Source organism: Anolis sagrei, chromosome Y (genome assembly GCF_037176765.1).
Source record: "Anolis sagrei isolate rAnoSag1 chromosome Y, rAnoSag1.mat, whole genome shotgun sequence".
NCBI lineage: Eukaryota > Metazoa > Chordata > Lepidosauria > Squamata > Dactyloidae > Anolis > Anolis sagrei.
In genome coordinates, this window is record NC_090035.1 from 26,027,418 (window position 1) to 26,043,402 (window position 15,985).

The 15,985-nt window shown below is 44.6% G+C and overlaps 1 protein-coding gene across 1 annotated transcript; it reads left to right on the forward strand.

The window, feature by feature from the left end:
• Positions 1-4,411: 4,411 nt before the first annotated feature.
• Positions 4,412-14,976, forward strand: LOC132775547 (small ribosomal subunit protein uS5-like). The gene is made up of 6 exons (XM_067461810.1): positions 4,412-4,498; positions 4,621-4,728; positions 11,511-11,684; positions 11,771-11,930; positions 13,260-13,351; positions 14,832-14,976. The coding sequence occupies exons 1-6, from the start codon at positions 4,448-4,450 to the stop codon at positions 14,913-14,915; spliced, it is 669 nt and encodes a 222-aa protein (XP_067317911.1). The 5' UTR covers positions 4,412-4,447; the 3' UTR covers positions 14,916-14,976.
• Positions 14,977-15,985: the final 1,009 nt, after the last annotated feature.

A 15,985-nucleotide genomic window follows, 5' to 3' on the forward strand; every position in this document is an offset into this window, starting at 1 on the left:
ATGATTTAGTATTCTTGTATTTAACCTCCACCTTTTCATTTTGTCATAATCACATTTCAACACAATCTCAATTGAAACCAAAGCATGATCCGAAATCTTAATCATACCTATATCAGCATTTAGCACTTTACTTATTATATTTTTGGAGACAAAAATATAATCAATTCTTGTATACACCTTATGTACCGATGAATAATATGTATATCTGCTTTCATTCCCTTTTACCAATCTCCACACATCCTTTAATTGCCATTTATTCATTACTCTACTTAATTCCGTTGTTTCAATATTTCTAGCTTTTGATGCTATCGTTTTATCCTTCTTTAAATCCATACAGTAATTACAATTTCCTCCAAATATTACATTTTGTTGATGGTAATTCTCTATTTGCTCTAACAGTTTTTCATAAAATCTTGCTGTTTTACATTTGGTGCATATACATTTACTAATACATATTTTTCCTCCCCTATTTCCCCATATATTACTATATATCTTCCCTCTTCATCTTTCAATACCTTGTTTATGACAAAATTACATTTCTTTGCTATTATTATTGCTACTCCTCTTGACTTTGATGACCCAAAAGATGTTTCATAGTTCCTTATCCAGCTCGACTTTAGCTCATTTGAGCCCCGCTTATTTTGATGCGTTTCCTATAGGAAGATGACGTCCGGCGCGTCCTTCTTCAGTAGGGATTCGATCCGCCTTCTCTTAATTACCGTCCCCAACCCTCTCGTGTTATGCATTGAAATTCTTAATTTATGGGACATCATTTCCATTTCCCTTTAAAAGCTTTTTTGTGGCTTGAAACAACGTGAACCCTTGTCCCTTTCCCTCCCCTCCCCTTACTCCCCATTCCCCCTCCCCCCAGTCACCCCTCTTCCCTCATTCCCCCCTTCCTCCCCTTCCAATCTTCGGGACTTCTCATCCCAATCATGGCCCCCGGCCTTCCCAATTGGGGAGGGGTGGGCGAAGTCATCCCGTGGCCCAGAGTCTCCCTCCCCCTGAGTGCTCATTTTAAATCAATAAAAAACTTGATTGCAGTGTATAGTTTTTTCTTACATCTCGATTCCTCCAACAGCACCGATTAATTCCTCCAATTCTCCTCCATCCGGATCCTTCACCCCCTCTTCCTTTCGATCTCTCTCTTGTCTTCTTACTATGCCAAGCTCCTCCAGTAGTTGATAACCTTGTTCCAGTGTGTCGATTCTATATCTCTTGCTTTTCCATTGAAATTTAAGAAAGATAGGGTATCCCCAAGTGTACACAATTCCAGCTTTCATTAGCTGCATCGTAATAGGTTTCATTGAGTATCTCCAGTTCTTAGTTTCAGGACAGTAGTCATTAAATATTTCCAATTTTGAGTCGCCCATCTTTAGGAGATCTTGGTTCTTCTTTAATATTTTCATCAAATCTTCTTTCTTTACAAAATTGTGAAATCGAATTATTATGTTCCTAGGAATTATTCTGTTTCTTCCAGCCAGAAGGTGATGAACTCTCTCGATATCCAGTTCTGACCAGCTTAGTGTTGGCGAGATCTTTTGCAACCATTTCAAGATCTCAGATTTCAGATCTTCTTTCTTGTTTCCTTCTGGATAGTTTTTTTATTATTGCATTGTTTCTTCTTTGGTTGTCTTGCATGTACACAAACTTTCTTTCCATATCTGAGAGCCTATTTTCATTTTTTTGCATTTGTTGTTTAAGTACCAGTTATTCCTGTGTACTTCTTTCAATTTCTGCTTTGTTTTTTCGTATTTCTCCATGTGCTGTCTCCAAGGCTTCTCTTATTGTCTGAAATTTTCCATCTGAGCTTTTTCATTCTGCATCCAACTGTGCTTTCATTTCCTTATTGCTGGTCAGAATTTCTTGCTTCAATGCCTGAATTTCGCCCTTTCTTATTTCTCTTTCTTTATCAAACATCAGGTTCATGTTCAAATTCATTTCCTTTGTTTGTCTTTCAGCCTCTCCTTTAATCAATTCTGCTATTTACTTAGCATTTGACTACTGCCCATCCCCAATTCTTCCCTCTCACTGCTCATCCTGCTTTCTTTTGGCTCTGCTGTTAAACATGGCAGTGAGGTAGAAATAGTTCCTCCCCCTTTTGCCTCCTCCATTTGGGGGGGGGGGGTTGGGGGGTGTTCGTTTTAGCTGCTTTCCTCCCTTAATTGTGGGGAGGGGAGGACTTCTCCTGACCGTGCTCATTTCCTCGGGGGGCTGTGGAACCCTTTCCAGTCTTTCTAATCTTGAAAGCGATCTGTCTGAAGGCTTGGAACGCAACCAAAGAGGATTTGACTTTGGGGTATCCTGACTTTGTTTCTTCCTTCTCATTCAACCTCAGTTTTACTCCTCCTGCTTTCATCAATTTTTTAATTACTTAGTTTTCCCATTCTTCACAGCACACAATACAAGAAAGTCCCACTCAAATATGCCTTGCAATGCCAAGAGGGTTCGCTTTTAATATGACGAGACTAGCTCGATCCTTCTTCAAAGAAGGAATCTGCCTCTAATCTTTATTTTGCCTTCCCGGATCGTTAAGTCCTCTAAGTCCTCTAAATCCAATATTTCTAGTATTTTAATGTTGTATTTAAATTGCAAACAGTTTATCTTCTCCAAGTCGGTGTGCAGTTATAATTAGCAAGTTGGTTTCACTTTCAGCTTCAGCAGCTTCCAAGCCACTTTTCACTATCAGGCAGCTTCGGCAGCCGCCCTATCTTCTGCCAAAGCTCATAAATCAAAGCAATTAAGTGGTAATAAATTACCTTCTTCGGCTTCTCGCATGCTCCAGACTTTCACCTCCTTTTTGATCCAGAAAGGACAATTATCCATCCATTTTCACTGCTTATTTGCTTTATTTCCACAAGAGCTGGAGGAAAGACGTCTGTTCACCCGGCCATGGTTAACTCCGCCCCCATTTTGTTACATGTTGATATAAGCATCCGCCTGGCTGATGATCTTAACCAGGGCTTATTTTTGTGGTAGTAGGGCTTATATCAACATTTTGTTACATGTTGATATAAGCCCTACTACCACAAAAATAAGCCCTGGTTAAGATCATCAGCCAGGCGGATGCTTTGTCTGGTAGCAGCCAATGGTAGCTGTATTGAATGATAAAATAATAATATGAATACATGATTGAATATAAATACCATAAGTAATAATATGACAGTGTTCCAGAAGAGGATGTGCCATGACTGCATTTAAATCAGTGCAGATTTTTATATGTGAATAAATGTAGATTGTTGAGCATGAATCAATGTAGATTGTTATACATGAAAAAGTAAGGCATTCCCTGAAAGTAAACCCTAATACGTCTTTCGGAGCAAAAATTAATATAAAAGTCAATCTTATTTTTGGGGAAATACAGCAGATGTGATCCAAAGCTGCCATTTATTATGGTTTAAATGTATTGATCACATCATTTGACACTTCATAGCTTAGCAATGAAGGCTCCGAAAGACTTGGATGCCTTTCCCATGAAGTCTTCTTTGGAGCTAATGAGATTAGTAATTTTTTTGCTTTGTTTTTATTATTCCATCTTTCTCCCAATATAGGAGACTCAAGGTCTCCTATATTAGGACATTGCAGTTAAAATAAAGCAAATACATATAACATTTTACTGATGTATGTTGGCAGGAAAGATATTTAGCAGTTGCCCATTAGAGCATTGCATTTGCATCCAACCAAGCTAAAACTGACAACTGGGATTGTGGCGCAGCTGGCTGAGTGTCAGCTACATTAAGATCACTCTGACCAAAAGGTCATGAGTTCGAAGCCAGCCCGGGCTGGAGTGGGTGTCCAGCCATTGTGTAGCCCATTGTCGACCTTTGCAACCCGAAAGACAGTTGCATCTGTCAAGTAGGAAAATAAGGGACCACCTTGTGTGGGAGGCTAAATTTAACTAATTTATGAGGCCATAAAGAAAGAAGACTCCAGGGAATGTGGAATGCGGAAGAACTTCATCGGTGTCGTTGATGGACGATGAAAAGCAGCAGCTCCCCCGGCGGCCAGAAAAAAAAAAGTTAAATAGCCTTTGTCTGTTAAATGTTGTTTGTCAAACTGGCATTGAATGTTTGCCATATATGTGTTTACTGTAATCCGCCCTGAGTCCCCTGCGGGGTGAGAAGGGCGAAATATAAGAACTGTAAATAAATAAATAAATAACTGGAAGACTAGCACAGGAAGGATAGATTAAATACCTGTTCTTTATGTGAAACAACATCCCCATGCAGCTGTCTCAAGTGCTTGTGGGTTTTTTGGTGGGGGTTTTTTTGCACTAGATGTGTCAAATTTCCAGCCTGTCCTTGACCCAAAGTGGGACCTAAGGCCCCTCCAAGTTACATTTGGCATAAATGACTTGATAGAATGTTTTGGGTGGGCAGCTTAAAATGGTTTGTTTCCATCCCTGCAGTGGATTCCAGTCACCAAACTTGGTCGCTTGGTCAAAGACATGAAGATCAAGTCCCTAGAAGAGATCTACCTTTTTTCCCTTCCAATCAAGGTATTGCTCTGCGTGACTTTGGGGCGTGGGTGTTCTTAGAGTGCATTGCTTTCCCTGGGGCTTGTTGCAGTAATGGTGATTCTTTCTCAGCAGCTGATGAATCAACAATGTTGCTTTTGCAGGAGTCTGAAATCATTGACTTTTTCCTGGGCTCCTCTCTGAAAGATGAGGTTTTGAAGATCATGCCGGTGCAGAAACAGACCCGTGCCGGTCAACGAACCAGGTTCAAGGTGAGTCTTTGGGGTCCCTCCCCCTTCCACAAGCAGCATCTCTGCATTTTGCCCATTCGTTTTGTGTGTTATTTAATACTAAAGAAACTCTGTGCCAGGATTTCTTAGAACAGCATGGATCTGCTAATTCAGTTGCCTTAAGGCACCGAATGCTGAGTTTAGAGATGTTTAAATAATCGCATTAGAAAATCTATATGGATGTGGGTCAGCTACAACTCCCATTATCTGTCATTGCTTCCATACCACTTAAAAGTTGTCATGATGTCAAGTTTGGTCCAAATTAATTATCGGCCACGATACAGCTCTCTGGATGTGGGTGCCATCCTGGAAAATATAGACATGTGCACATACGTATATACACACAAAGACACATTTGCTTTTACATCAATAATTAATAATTAATTGATTTTCATAACATTATTTACTATTATATTAATTAGCATTATTATTATTGTATAACAGATCAGACATGGGCAAACTTCGTCCCTTCTGCCTGTTAGTAATTGCAGGAGTTAAGCCCCAAACACCTGGAGGGCCAAAGTTTTCCCATGCCTGAGATAAATACATATAGATTATTTGAGTCGCATGTGGGCTGAGAAAGGCGGTATACAAATCTATATCTATATCTATATCTATATTCTATATCTATATCTATACATATAATAAAGGTGAAAGTTTGTATGCGGCGGACAAAAGTGTGGCGGTGCGACGGGAGGAGTATGTGCCAGCATTTTGATTGGCCAGCCTGAAAGTTCCAACATTCTGATTGGCTGCCGCAGTGGTGCTATTTGCATATGGTCTCTGATTGGCCAGCTTCAATAGGAGCCCCTGGTGGAGAAAAGAGTTCATGGCAGAAACGGGGACATGAGAAGGAAATTTGCATATGGTCTCTGATTGGCCAGCCTCAATTCCAAGATGACAAAGAGAGGAAAAGAAAAGGCCAGAGGGGGCTGAGTCAGACAATTACCAATACAGAACAGACTTGGCACACAGAGCACACAAGACCCACTCGACATCCTTCTGCAGTTTGCAGGAGGATGAACCATGGATGATGGGACTTGCAGTACCACCACTCACATTCTGAGACCGCTGTTAACCTTATCCAATGACTGATCAGGACCAAACTTGGCACATAGACCTCTCATGACCCACTTTACGTCCTGGTGTGGTTTGGCCGGGGATGGACCATGGATTATGAGACTTGCAGTACCTTTGCTCAATTCTTGAGACCACTGCAACCCTCATCCAATTACCCATAAAGACCAAACTTGGCACACTGAGTCTACATGACACACTCTACATCCTGGTGCGGCTTGGAGGAGGATGCACCATGGACGATGGGACTTGCAATACCTGCACTCCCTTCCTAAAACCATTATAACTTCCAACAATGATGGATCAGGACCACAATTTACACAGAGAGCCCGCATAACCCACTCTACATCCTGGTGCGGTTTGGAAGAATTTGACAATGGATGATGGGACTTGCAGTCACTTCACTCACTTCCTGAGACCACTGAGACCCTTGCCAATGACTGATCAAGACCAAACTTGGCACACAGTCCCCATGACCCGCTCTACATCCTGGTGTACTTTCGAGGAGGACAGACCATGGATGATAGGACTTCAAATACCTCCACTCCCTTCCCAAGACTGCTGCAACCCTCATCTAATGTCCGAACAAAACCAAACTTGGCACACAGAGCCTCCATGACCCACTCTACATCCTACTGCGGTTTGGAGTAGGGCATACTATGGATGATGGGACTTGAAGTACCCCTACTAGCTTTCCGAGACTGCTGCGACCCTCAACAATGACTGAACAACACCAATCTTGGCACATAGATCTCTCATGACCCACTTTACGCCATGGTGTGGTTTGACTGTGGATCAAGCATGGAGTATGGGACTTGCAGTATCTTCGCTCAATTCCTGAGACCACTGCAACCATCATCCAATTTCCGATAAGGACCAAACTTGGCACACCGGGTCTCCATGATGCACTCTACATCCTGGTGCAGTTTGGAGGATGATGCACCATGGACGATGGGACTTGCAGTTCCTTCACTCACTTAGTGAAACCCTCATCCAATGACTGATGAAGACCAAACTTGGCACACAGAACCCCCATGACCAATTCAACATTCTGGTGAGGTTTGGGGGAGAATAGACTATGGATGATGGGACTTCAAGTACCTCCACTCACTTCCCAAGACTGCTGCAACCCTCATCTAATGACCAATCAAGACCAAACTTGGCACACAGAGCCCCCATGAGAGACTCTACATCCTGGTGCTGTTTGGAGGAGGACAGACAATGGATGATGGGACTTGTAGTACCTTCACTCACCTCCTGAAACCACCGTGACATTCATCCAAATACCAATACTGAGAGCCCCCATGGCCAACTCAACATTCTGGTGACCCTCTCTCCATCCTGGTGCAGTTTGGAGGACGATGGACCACAGACGATGGGACTCACAGTACCTTCACTAACTTCCTGAGACCACTGCGAGCCATATAAATAACTGATAAGGACCAACCTTGATATACAATTCCTTTCTCTAATAACCCGGGCAGCGCCGGGTCCCCAAGCTAGTATATAATAAAAGTCAAAACTTGTATGCGGAGGACAAAAGTGTGGCGGTGTATGTGCTCGCTTTCTGATTGGCTGCCACTATGGTCTCTGATTGGCCAGCCTGAAAGTTCAAAGATTCCGATTGGCTGAGCAGCGGTGCTATTTGCATATGGTCTCTGATTGGCCAGCTTCAAGAGGAGCCCCTGGTGGAGAAGAGGGTTCATGGCAGAAACAGGGCATGACAGAAGGAAATTTGCATATGGTCTCTGATTGGCCAGCCTCAAATCCAACATTCCGAGATGACAAAGAGAGGAAAGGAAAGGCCGGGGGCTGGGTCAGAACACTCCCAATACAGACCGAAATAGGCACACAGAGCCCCCATCACCCACTCTACATCCTACTGCAGTTTGGAGGAGGATGAACCATGGATGATGGGACTTCAAGTACCTCCACTCCCTTCCACAGATTGCTGCAACCCTCTTCTAATGACCAATCAAGACCACACTTGGCACACAGAGCACACAAGACCCACTCTACATCCTGCTGCAGTTTTGGAGGAGGGTTGACCATGGATGATGGGACTTGCAGTACATTTACTCACTTACTGAAACCACTGCAACCCTAATCCAATGACTGATCAAGACCAAACTTAGCACACAAAGCCCCCATGACCCACTCTACATCTTGGTGCAGTTTGGAGGAGGACAGACCGTGGATGATGGGACTTCAAGTACCCACTCCCTTTCCAAGATTGCTGCAACTCTCATCCAATGACTAATCTAGACCAAACTTAGCACACAGAGCCCCCGTGACCCACTCTACATCCTGCTGCAGTTTTGGAGGAGGGTTGACCATGGATGATGAGACTTGCCGTATGTTTACTCACTTACTGAAACCACTACGACCCTAATCCAATGACTGATCAAGACCAAACTTAGCACACAGAGCCCCCATGACCCACTCTAAATCCTGCTGCAGCTTGGAGGAGGGTTGACCATGGATGATGGGACTTGCAGTACCTTCACTCACTTACTGAAACCACTGCCACCCTCATCCAATGACTCATAAAGACCAAATTTGGCACACAGAGCCCCTATGACCCACTCTATATCCTGCTGCTGTTTGGAGGAAGATGGACCATAGATGATGGGACTTCAAGTTCCTTCACTCACTTCCTGAAAACAATGCAGCCATTATCCAATGACCAATAAAGACCAAACTTGCCATACAGAACTGCCATTACCCACTTTCTCTAATAACCCGGGCAGCGCCGGGTCCCCAAGCTAGTATATAATAAAAGTCAAAACTTGTATGCGGAGGACAAAAGTGTGGCGGTGTATGTGCTTGCTTTCTGATTGGCTGCCACTGTGGTCTCTGATTGGCCAGCCTGAAAGTTCAAAGATTCCGATTGGCTGGGCAGCGGTGCTATTTGCATATGGTCTCTGATTGGCCAGCTTCAAGAAGAGCCCCTGGTGGAGAAAAGAGTTCATGACAGAAATGGAGTCATGAGAAGGAAATTTGCATATGGTCTCTGATTGGCCAGCCTCAATTCCAAGATTCTGAGATGACAAAGGGAGGAAAGGAAAAGGCCAGAGGGAGCTGAGTCAGAAAATTACCAATACAGACCACACTTGGCACACAGAGCCTGCAAGACCGACTCGACATCCTACTGCAACCATGGATGATGGGACTTGCAGTACCATCACTCACATTCTGAGATGGCTGTTAACCTCATCCAATGACTGATCAGGACCAAACTTGCCACATAGACCTCTCATGACCCACCTTATGTCCTGGTGTGGTTTGGACGAAGATGAACCATGGATTATGGGACTTGCAGTACCTTTACTCAATTCCTGAGACCACTGCAACCCTCATCCAATTACCGATAAAAACCAAACTTGGCACACTGAGTCTCCATGATGCACTTTACATCCTGGTGCAGTTTGGAGGAGGATGCATCATGGACTTGCAATACCTGCACTCCCTTCCTAAGACCATTACAACTGCCAACAATGATGGATCAGGACCACGATTTACACAGAAAGCCCGCATGACCCACTCTACATCCTGGTGCGGATTGGAAGAATTTGACAGTGGATGATGGGACTTGCAGTCACTTCACTCACTTCCTGAGACCACTGAGACCCTTGCCAATGACTGATCAAGACCAAACTTGGCACACAGTCCCCATTACCCACTCTACATCCTGGTGCACTTTCGAGGACAGACCATGGATGATGGGACTTCAAGTACCTCCACTCCCTTCCCAAGACTGCTGCAACCCTTACTAATGTCCGATCATCCTGGTGCTGTTTGGAGGAGTACGGACAATGGATGATGGGACTTGCAGTACCTTCACTCACTTCCTGAAACCACAGTGACATTCATCCAAATACCAATAAAGACCAAACTTGGCACAGAGAGCCCCCATGGCCAACTCAACATTCTGGTGATGTTTGAGGGAGACTATGGATGATGGGACTTGCAGTACCTTAACTCACTTTCTGAGACTGCTGTGACCCTCATCCAATGACTGATCAAGACCAAACTTAGCACACAGAGCCCCCATGACCCTCTCTCCATCCTGGTGCACTTTCAAGGAGGACAGACCATGGATGATGGGACTTCAAGTACCTCCACTCCCTCCACTCCTTTCCCAAGACTGCTGCAACCCTTACTAATGTCCGATCAAGACCAAACTTGGCACACAGAGCCACCTTGACCCACTCTACATCCCAATGCTGTTTGGAGGAGGACGGTCAATGGATGATGGGACTTCAAGTTCCTTCACTCACTTCCTGAAAACAATGCAGCCGTTATCCAATGACCAATAAAGACCAAATTTGGCATACAGAACCGCCATTACCCACTTTCTCTAATAACCCGGGCAGCGCCGGGTTCCCAAGCTAGTATATAATAAAAGTCAAAGTTTGTATGCGGCGGAAGTGTGGTGGTGTATGTGCCGGCTTTCTGATTGGTCAGCCTGAAAGTTCCAAGATTCCGGTTGGCTGCCGCTGTGGTGCTATTTGCATATGGTCTCTGATTGGCCAGCTTCAACAGGAGCCCATGGTGGAGAAAAGGGTTCATGACAGAAACGGGGACATGACAGAAGGAAATTTGCATATGGTCTCTGACTGGCCACCCTCAATTCCAAGATTCCGAGATGACAAAGAGAGGAAAAGAAAAGGCCAGGGGCTCTGTCAGAAAATTACCAATGCAGACCAAACAGAGCCCCCATGACCTACTCGACATCCTACTGCAGTTTGGAGGAGGATGAACCATGGATGATGGGACTTGCAGTACCATCACTCACATTCTGAGACCACTGTTAACCTCATCCAATGACCGATCAGGACCAAACTTGGCACATAGACCTCTCATGACCCACTTTACGTCCTGGTGTGGTTTGGTTGAGGATGGACCATGGATTATGGAACTTGAAGTACCTTTGCTCAATTCTTGAGACCACTGCAACCCTCATCCAATTACCGATAAAGACCAAACTTGGCACACTGAGTCTCCATGATGCACTCTACATCCTGGTGCAGTTTGGGGGAGGATGCACCATGGACCATGGGACTTGCAATACCTGCACTCCCTTCCTGAGACCATTACTACTGCCAGCAGTGATGCATCAGGATCACAATTCTCACAGAGAGCCCGCATTCTGGTGCAGTTTGGAAAAATTTGGAAATGGATGATGGGACTTGCAGTCACTTCACTCACTTCCTGAGACCACTGAGACCCTCGCCAATGACTGATCAAGACCAAACTTGGCACACAGAGTCCCCATGACCCACTACATCCTGGTGCACTTTCGAGGAGGACAGACCATGGATGATGGGACTTCAAGTACCTCCACTCCCTTCCCAAGACTGCTGCAACCCTCATCTAATGTCCGATGAAAACCAAACTTGGCACACAGAGCCTCCATGACCCCCCCCCCCCACTACATCCTGCTGCAGTTTGAAGGAGGATGGACCATGGATGATGGGACTTCAAGTACCTTCACTCACTTCCTGAAAACAATGCAACCGTCATCCAATGACTGATAAAGACCAAACTTGGCATACAGAACCGCCATTACCCACGTTCTCTAATAACCCAGGCAGCTCCGGATCCCCAAGCTAGTACAGTAATAAATAAATAAAAGTTGCATTTCAGCTGCATGAGTGACTTGACTTGTGGTTTTCCCCTTTCAGGCTTTTGTTGCCATCGGCGACTACAACAGTCACGTGGGCCTTGGTGTCAAATGCTCCAAAGAAGTGGCCACTGCCATCCGGGGGGCCATCATCTTGGCCAAGCTATCTATTGTGCCAGTCAGGCAGGGCTACTGGGGCAACAAGATCGGCAAACACCACACCGTGCCTTGCAAGGTAGCCAGTCGCTGGAGTGGCTGTATCCACATGAAACCATTTGGAGAAGTCTCTCCTTGTATGAACCCGATCATCTTTTGTTGTAGGTCACCGGTCAATGTGGCTCAGTTCTGGTGCGCCTCATCCCTGCACCACGTGGTACTGGGATCGTTTCTGCCCCAGTTCCGAAGAAGCTGCTGATGATGGCTGGCATCGACGACTGCTACACCTCGGCCAGGGGCTGCACAGCTACATTGGGCAACTTTGGTAGGTTTGTTGGCCCCAATTAGCTGGAGAGTAGAGTTAGAAAAAGACTCCCAAAAGTAGTGCAATCCCATTCTGCCATGAAAAGGGCAGTGTCTCACCTCTCTTTGATACTTTTTGGCTGCATTGTATTCAGTTTTCGAAGGAAGGGATTTAGAGATACTACCTTCGTAGTGCCAACCTTAATACTGTATTTAGCCTGGTAAAATTAGAAACACTTTGTGTATTGTCGAAGGCTTTCATGGCTAGAATCACTGTGTTGTTGTAGGTTTTTTCGGGCTATATGGCCATGTTCTAGAGGCATTCTCTCCTCTGACGTTTCGCCTGCATCTATGGCAAGCATCCTCGCTACTTCTGAGGATGCTTGCCATAGATGCAGGTGAAACGTCAGGAGAGAATGCCTCTAGAACATGGCCATAAAGCCCCAAAAAAACCTACAACAACCCAGAAACACTGTGTTAGAAAGGACAACGAGAGCCTTGTGGGCTTGCAGTGTGTCTCATTCTCTTCAGCAATTTTTAGATTGTAATCTGAAGGGCTACTGTGTTCTCCGGTGACTATGAATCCATGTCATTATTCTTTAATTATTATTATTTTATTTGTTGACATTGCTGCACCCTAATGAGGAGATATTATGACAATAATAGTAATAAAGTTAGTAGCATTTTATATTGTAGTCTCTGTGACTGCTATCATTTTTATTTATATTTCAATTATTGTTCTTAATATTATAATAATCTTAATTAGGATATCTGTAATGTAAATTATGGCTCCATACTTTGCAAGGGAGGACAGCTAGGCCTGCATTAGCTTTAAGGACCTATAATTCTCCTAGGAAAAAGTTGGGGATGGAAGGGAGTTATGGCTGTCAGCTGATACAAAAGCAACCAGAGTCTTACGTTATTTTAAATGAATTAATATGCTATCTGATCAATTACGAGATGCCATTGGTGGTAAGATGCACACTAATAACAGTACCATCAAAAGGGAAAAAAGTTTTTTAGATGTGTATATGAGGGAAACTATGATATGAAATTGTAGGAGGTATTTTCCAATCTAGTGTAAGTACTACACTTTGGGGTATGCTTTCAAACCCTCTCAGCTCTGCTCAGTTGCGCATGATGCCAGTGGCGCTGATGTCGTTTTCCGAGAGGGACAGCAATGGAGTCCCTAAATGCATGGCAGTGGGACCTGACCCTGTGGTCTCTTCTGTTCCTTTCCGGACTCAACAGGCCGAAATGCTGGGGACCTGCATGTGCTCAGCAATGGCGATGCAGTTGGAATCTCTTGTGGATTCACCAGTTGTCATTGACCTGTCATTCCTTTTTCCAGCCAAGGCCACTTTTGACGCCATCTCCAAGACCTACAGCTATTTGACCCCCGACCTCTGGAAGGAGACAGTCTTCACCAAATCTCCATATCAGGTAAGGAAAGCATGAGATTGGGAACGATGTCTTGGAATTCCCTTTTATTCCTCCTCCAAGAGCTGGGGAGAAAGACCATATTGCAAGCTATAAATATATTAGCTAACTAGCTGTGCCCTGCCATGCGTTGCTGTGACCTATAGTAAGAGTTTTGAAGTCTCTGCCTGGCCTCACTTCCTCCTTTCTTCTCCCTTCCTTCCTTCTCTTGCTCTCTTTCCCTCTCTCTCTCTCTCTCTCTCTCTCTCGCATCCCTCCTTCCTCCTCCTTCTTTATGCTTGTGTGTAAACTTGAGTATTTTCTGTTGGTCATGGGGGTCCTGTGTGGGGAGTTTGCCCCAATTCTATCGTTGGTGGGGTTCAGGATGCTCTTTGAGTGTAGGTGAACTGTGAATCCCAGTGACTACAACTCCCAAATGTCAAGGTCTATTTTCCCCCAAACTCCCTGTGTTCATATTTGGGCGTATTGAATGCTTATGCCAAGTTTGGTCCGGATCCATCATTGTTTGAGTCCACAGTGCTGTCTGGATGTAGGTGAACTACAACTCCCAAACTCAAGGTCAATGCCCTCCAACCTTTCCAGTATTTTCTGTTGGTCATGGGAGTTCTGTATGACCTGGTTGATTCAATTCCATCATTAGTGGAGTCCAGAATGCTCTTTGATTGTAGGTGAACTATAAATCCCAGGAACTACATCTCCCAAATGACAAAATCATAATTGTTTGAGTGATGGTCACTCCTTCTGTTGTGAGATGTTGTGTTGTGTTGTGGAGCCTCCCCCTCCTCTCCCCCCCCCCCGCCCTTCCCTTCCCAGCACGCGCCTCTTTTGCTGCTCTTCTGTCGTCCCTCCCTCTGGCCGGAGTCGTCCAAAAAGGCAAGAAGGAAGGGGGGGCGGAGGGAGGGAAGACGGAAGAGCCAAGAGGGAAGAGCGGCGGCAGAAGCAGCATTCCTTGTGTTTCGCCTCAGTAGCTTTCCAAGCGCGGTACCACAGGCAGTGCCTTGGAACGCTCCTCCTGTCAGCTGGGGCTTTTTTTCCTGCCGAGGGAAGGCTGCGGCACTCGGCGGCGGTGCTGCTGCTTCCCGACGGGGAGCATGGGCAAAGGGCTCCATGTAAGCTAACGTAGGGAGGGAGGATGTGGGCGGGGCTTCGTGGAGGGAGCGTTGGCCGGCAGGCCATGTGCGCGCGTGGGGGAACTGGCGGCTAGGCGCCATTGCGCATGCTCAGTTGTTTTGTCATTTTGTGAGGGTGTTGTTGTGTTGTTTTTCATTTTGATTCGGTTTGTTTGTACCTAGTGGGTTGAGGTAGGTGCATGGGAATTTTGTTTAATTTCCGTTGGGTTTTTTTTGAGTTTTGCTTCTCCGTTCGACGTCACTTCAGATTTATATATATAGATGTGATACTGAATTTTTTATTTCCCTAACTGCAAATTCTGCAAGCATTGCTGTTTCTTTGGATAATGATCCTTTTTCCTTTCTTTCTGCAGGAGTTTACCAAACACCTGGAGAAGACCCATGCCACTCGAGTCTCTGTGCAGAGAACCCAGGCAGCCGCTGTGGCCACTACTTAAGAGGAAACGCTTTTAAGATGAAAATGTTCAATAAAATTTCAGAACCAAGCGATTTCTAAAACTAGTCTGGCAAATACTTCTTTGATTTGGTGGGTTCTTTCAATTGGCCAGCAGTCTTTATGGGGAAGAAAATAATATTTACCGAATAGGCAGCAGTGTTTGCAATGAAGCCCATAAGGATAATAATAAGAGCTTTCTTCTGTAAGAACACAAGTGTATTGCCTACTTGCACTAACAGCAGTTGCTACTGGTAGAAGTAGATGCACAAGGGTGGGAGGTGGGCAGAAAGAAGAACTCTGCACATACTTGGAGGCAGAGCACACATTCAGTAGCCTTACCATGGGAGCACTTCTCAACATTGAGGACTTGGGCGGGCCATAGATAGACCCAATAGAGTTGGAAGGGACCATTCAAACCAGTGTTTCACAACCTTCCTAATGTCGCAACATCTTAATACAATTCCTCATGTTGTCATGACCCCCAACCATAACATCATTTTTATTGCTACTTCATAACTGTAATTTTGCTACTGTTATGAATTGTAATGTAAATATTGTTACGCAGAATCAATTTGTTGCGCAGTAGCAATGTCCAACATGTCCAAAACCCAATGCCAAAGACACAAACCAGTCAGAAGAAATAAAACAGTAGAACTTTACTCTTGGTAGTAGAGTTTGAAAATAAAACAACTTGACACACTTACATAGTCTCTGTAAGTAATACAGAATAAATCTTCTGTGTTATAAATCATAGAGCATAACAAAATAAAACATGGTTACTTCACCATAGCATAAGCTTCTTGCATCTGCTCTCCAGCAAATCAAACAGCGAACTGCTAACCATTTGCAAAAGCCTCAAAAAACTGTTACATTCAAGAGGCGTGGCCCAGCCTTGCTGAGCTGAGCTAGCTTTTGCAGCTGTAGTTAATTATTAATACTTTGCAAGGCTTTTCTGCAAGGTTTTCTTTAACACACACACACTGGACTTACAACTATATACCGTAATACCCCTCCTTGTGTTAAAGAAACCTTCACAAAGCAAATTCAAATATTCCCAAGAAACTTAGAAAC

Coding starts and splice junctions, on each gene's coding strand:
- LOC132775547 (XM_067461810.1), top strand. CDS start 4,448: ATGAAGATCAAGTCCCTAGAAGAGATCTACCTTTTTTCCCTTCCAATC. Junction 11,685..11,770: donor ACCACACCGTGCCTTGCAAG/GTAGCCAGTCGC, acceptor CTTTTGTTGTAG/GTCACCGGTCAATGTGGCTC. Junction 11,931..13,259: donor AGCTACATTGGGCAACTTTG/GTAGGTTTGTTG, acceptor TCCTTTTTCCAG/CCAAGGCCACTTTTGACGCC.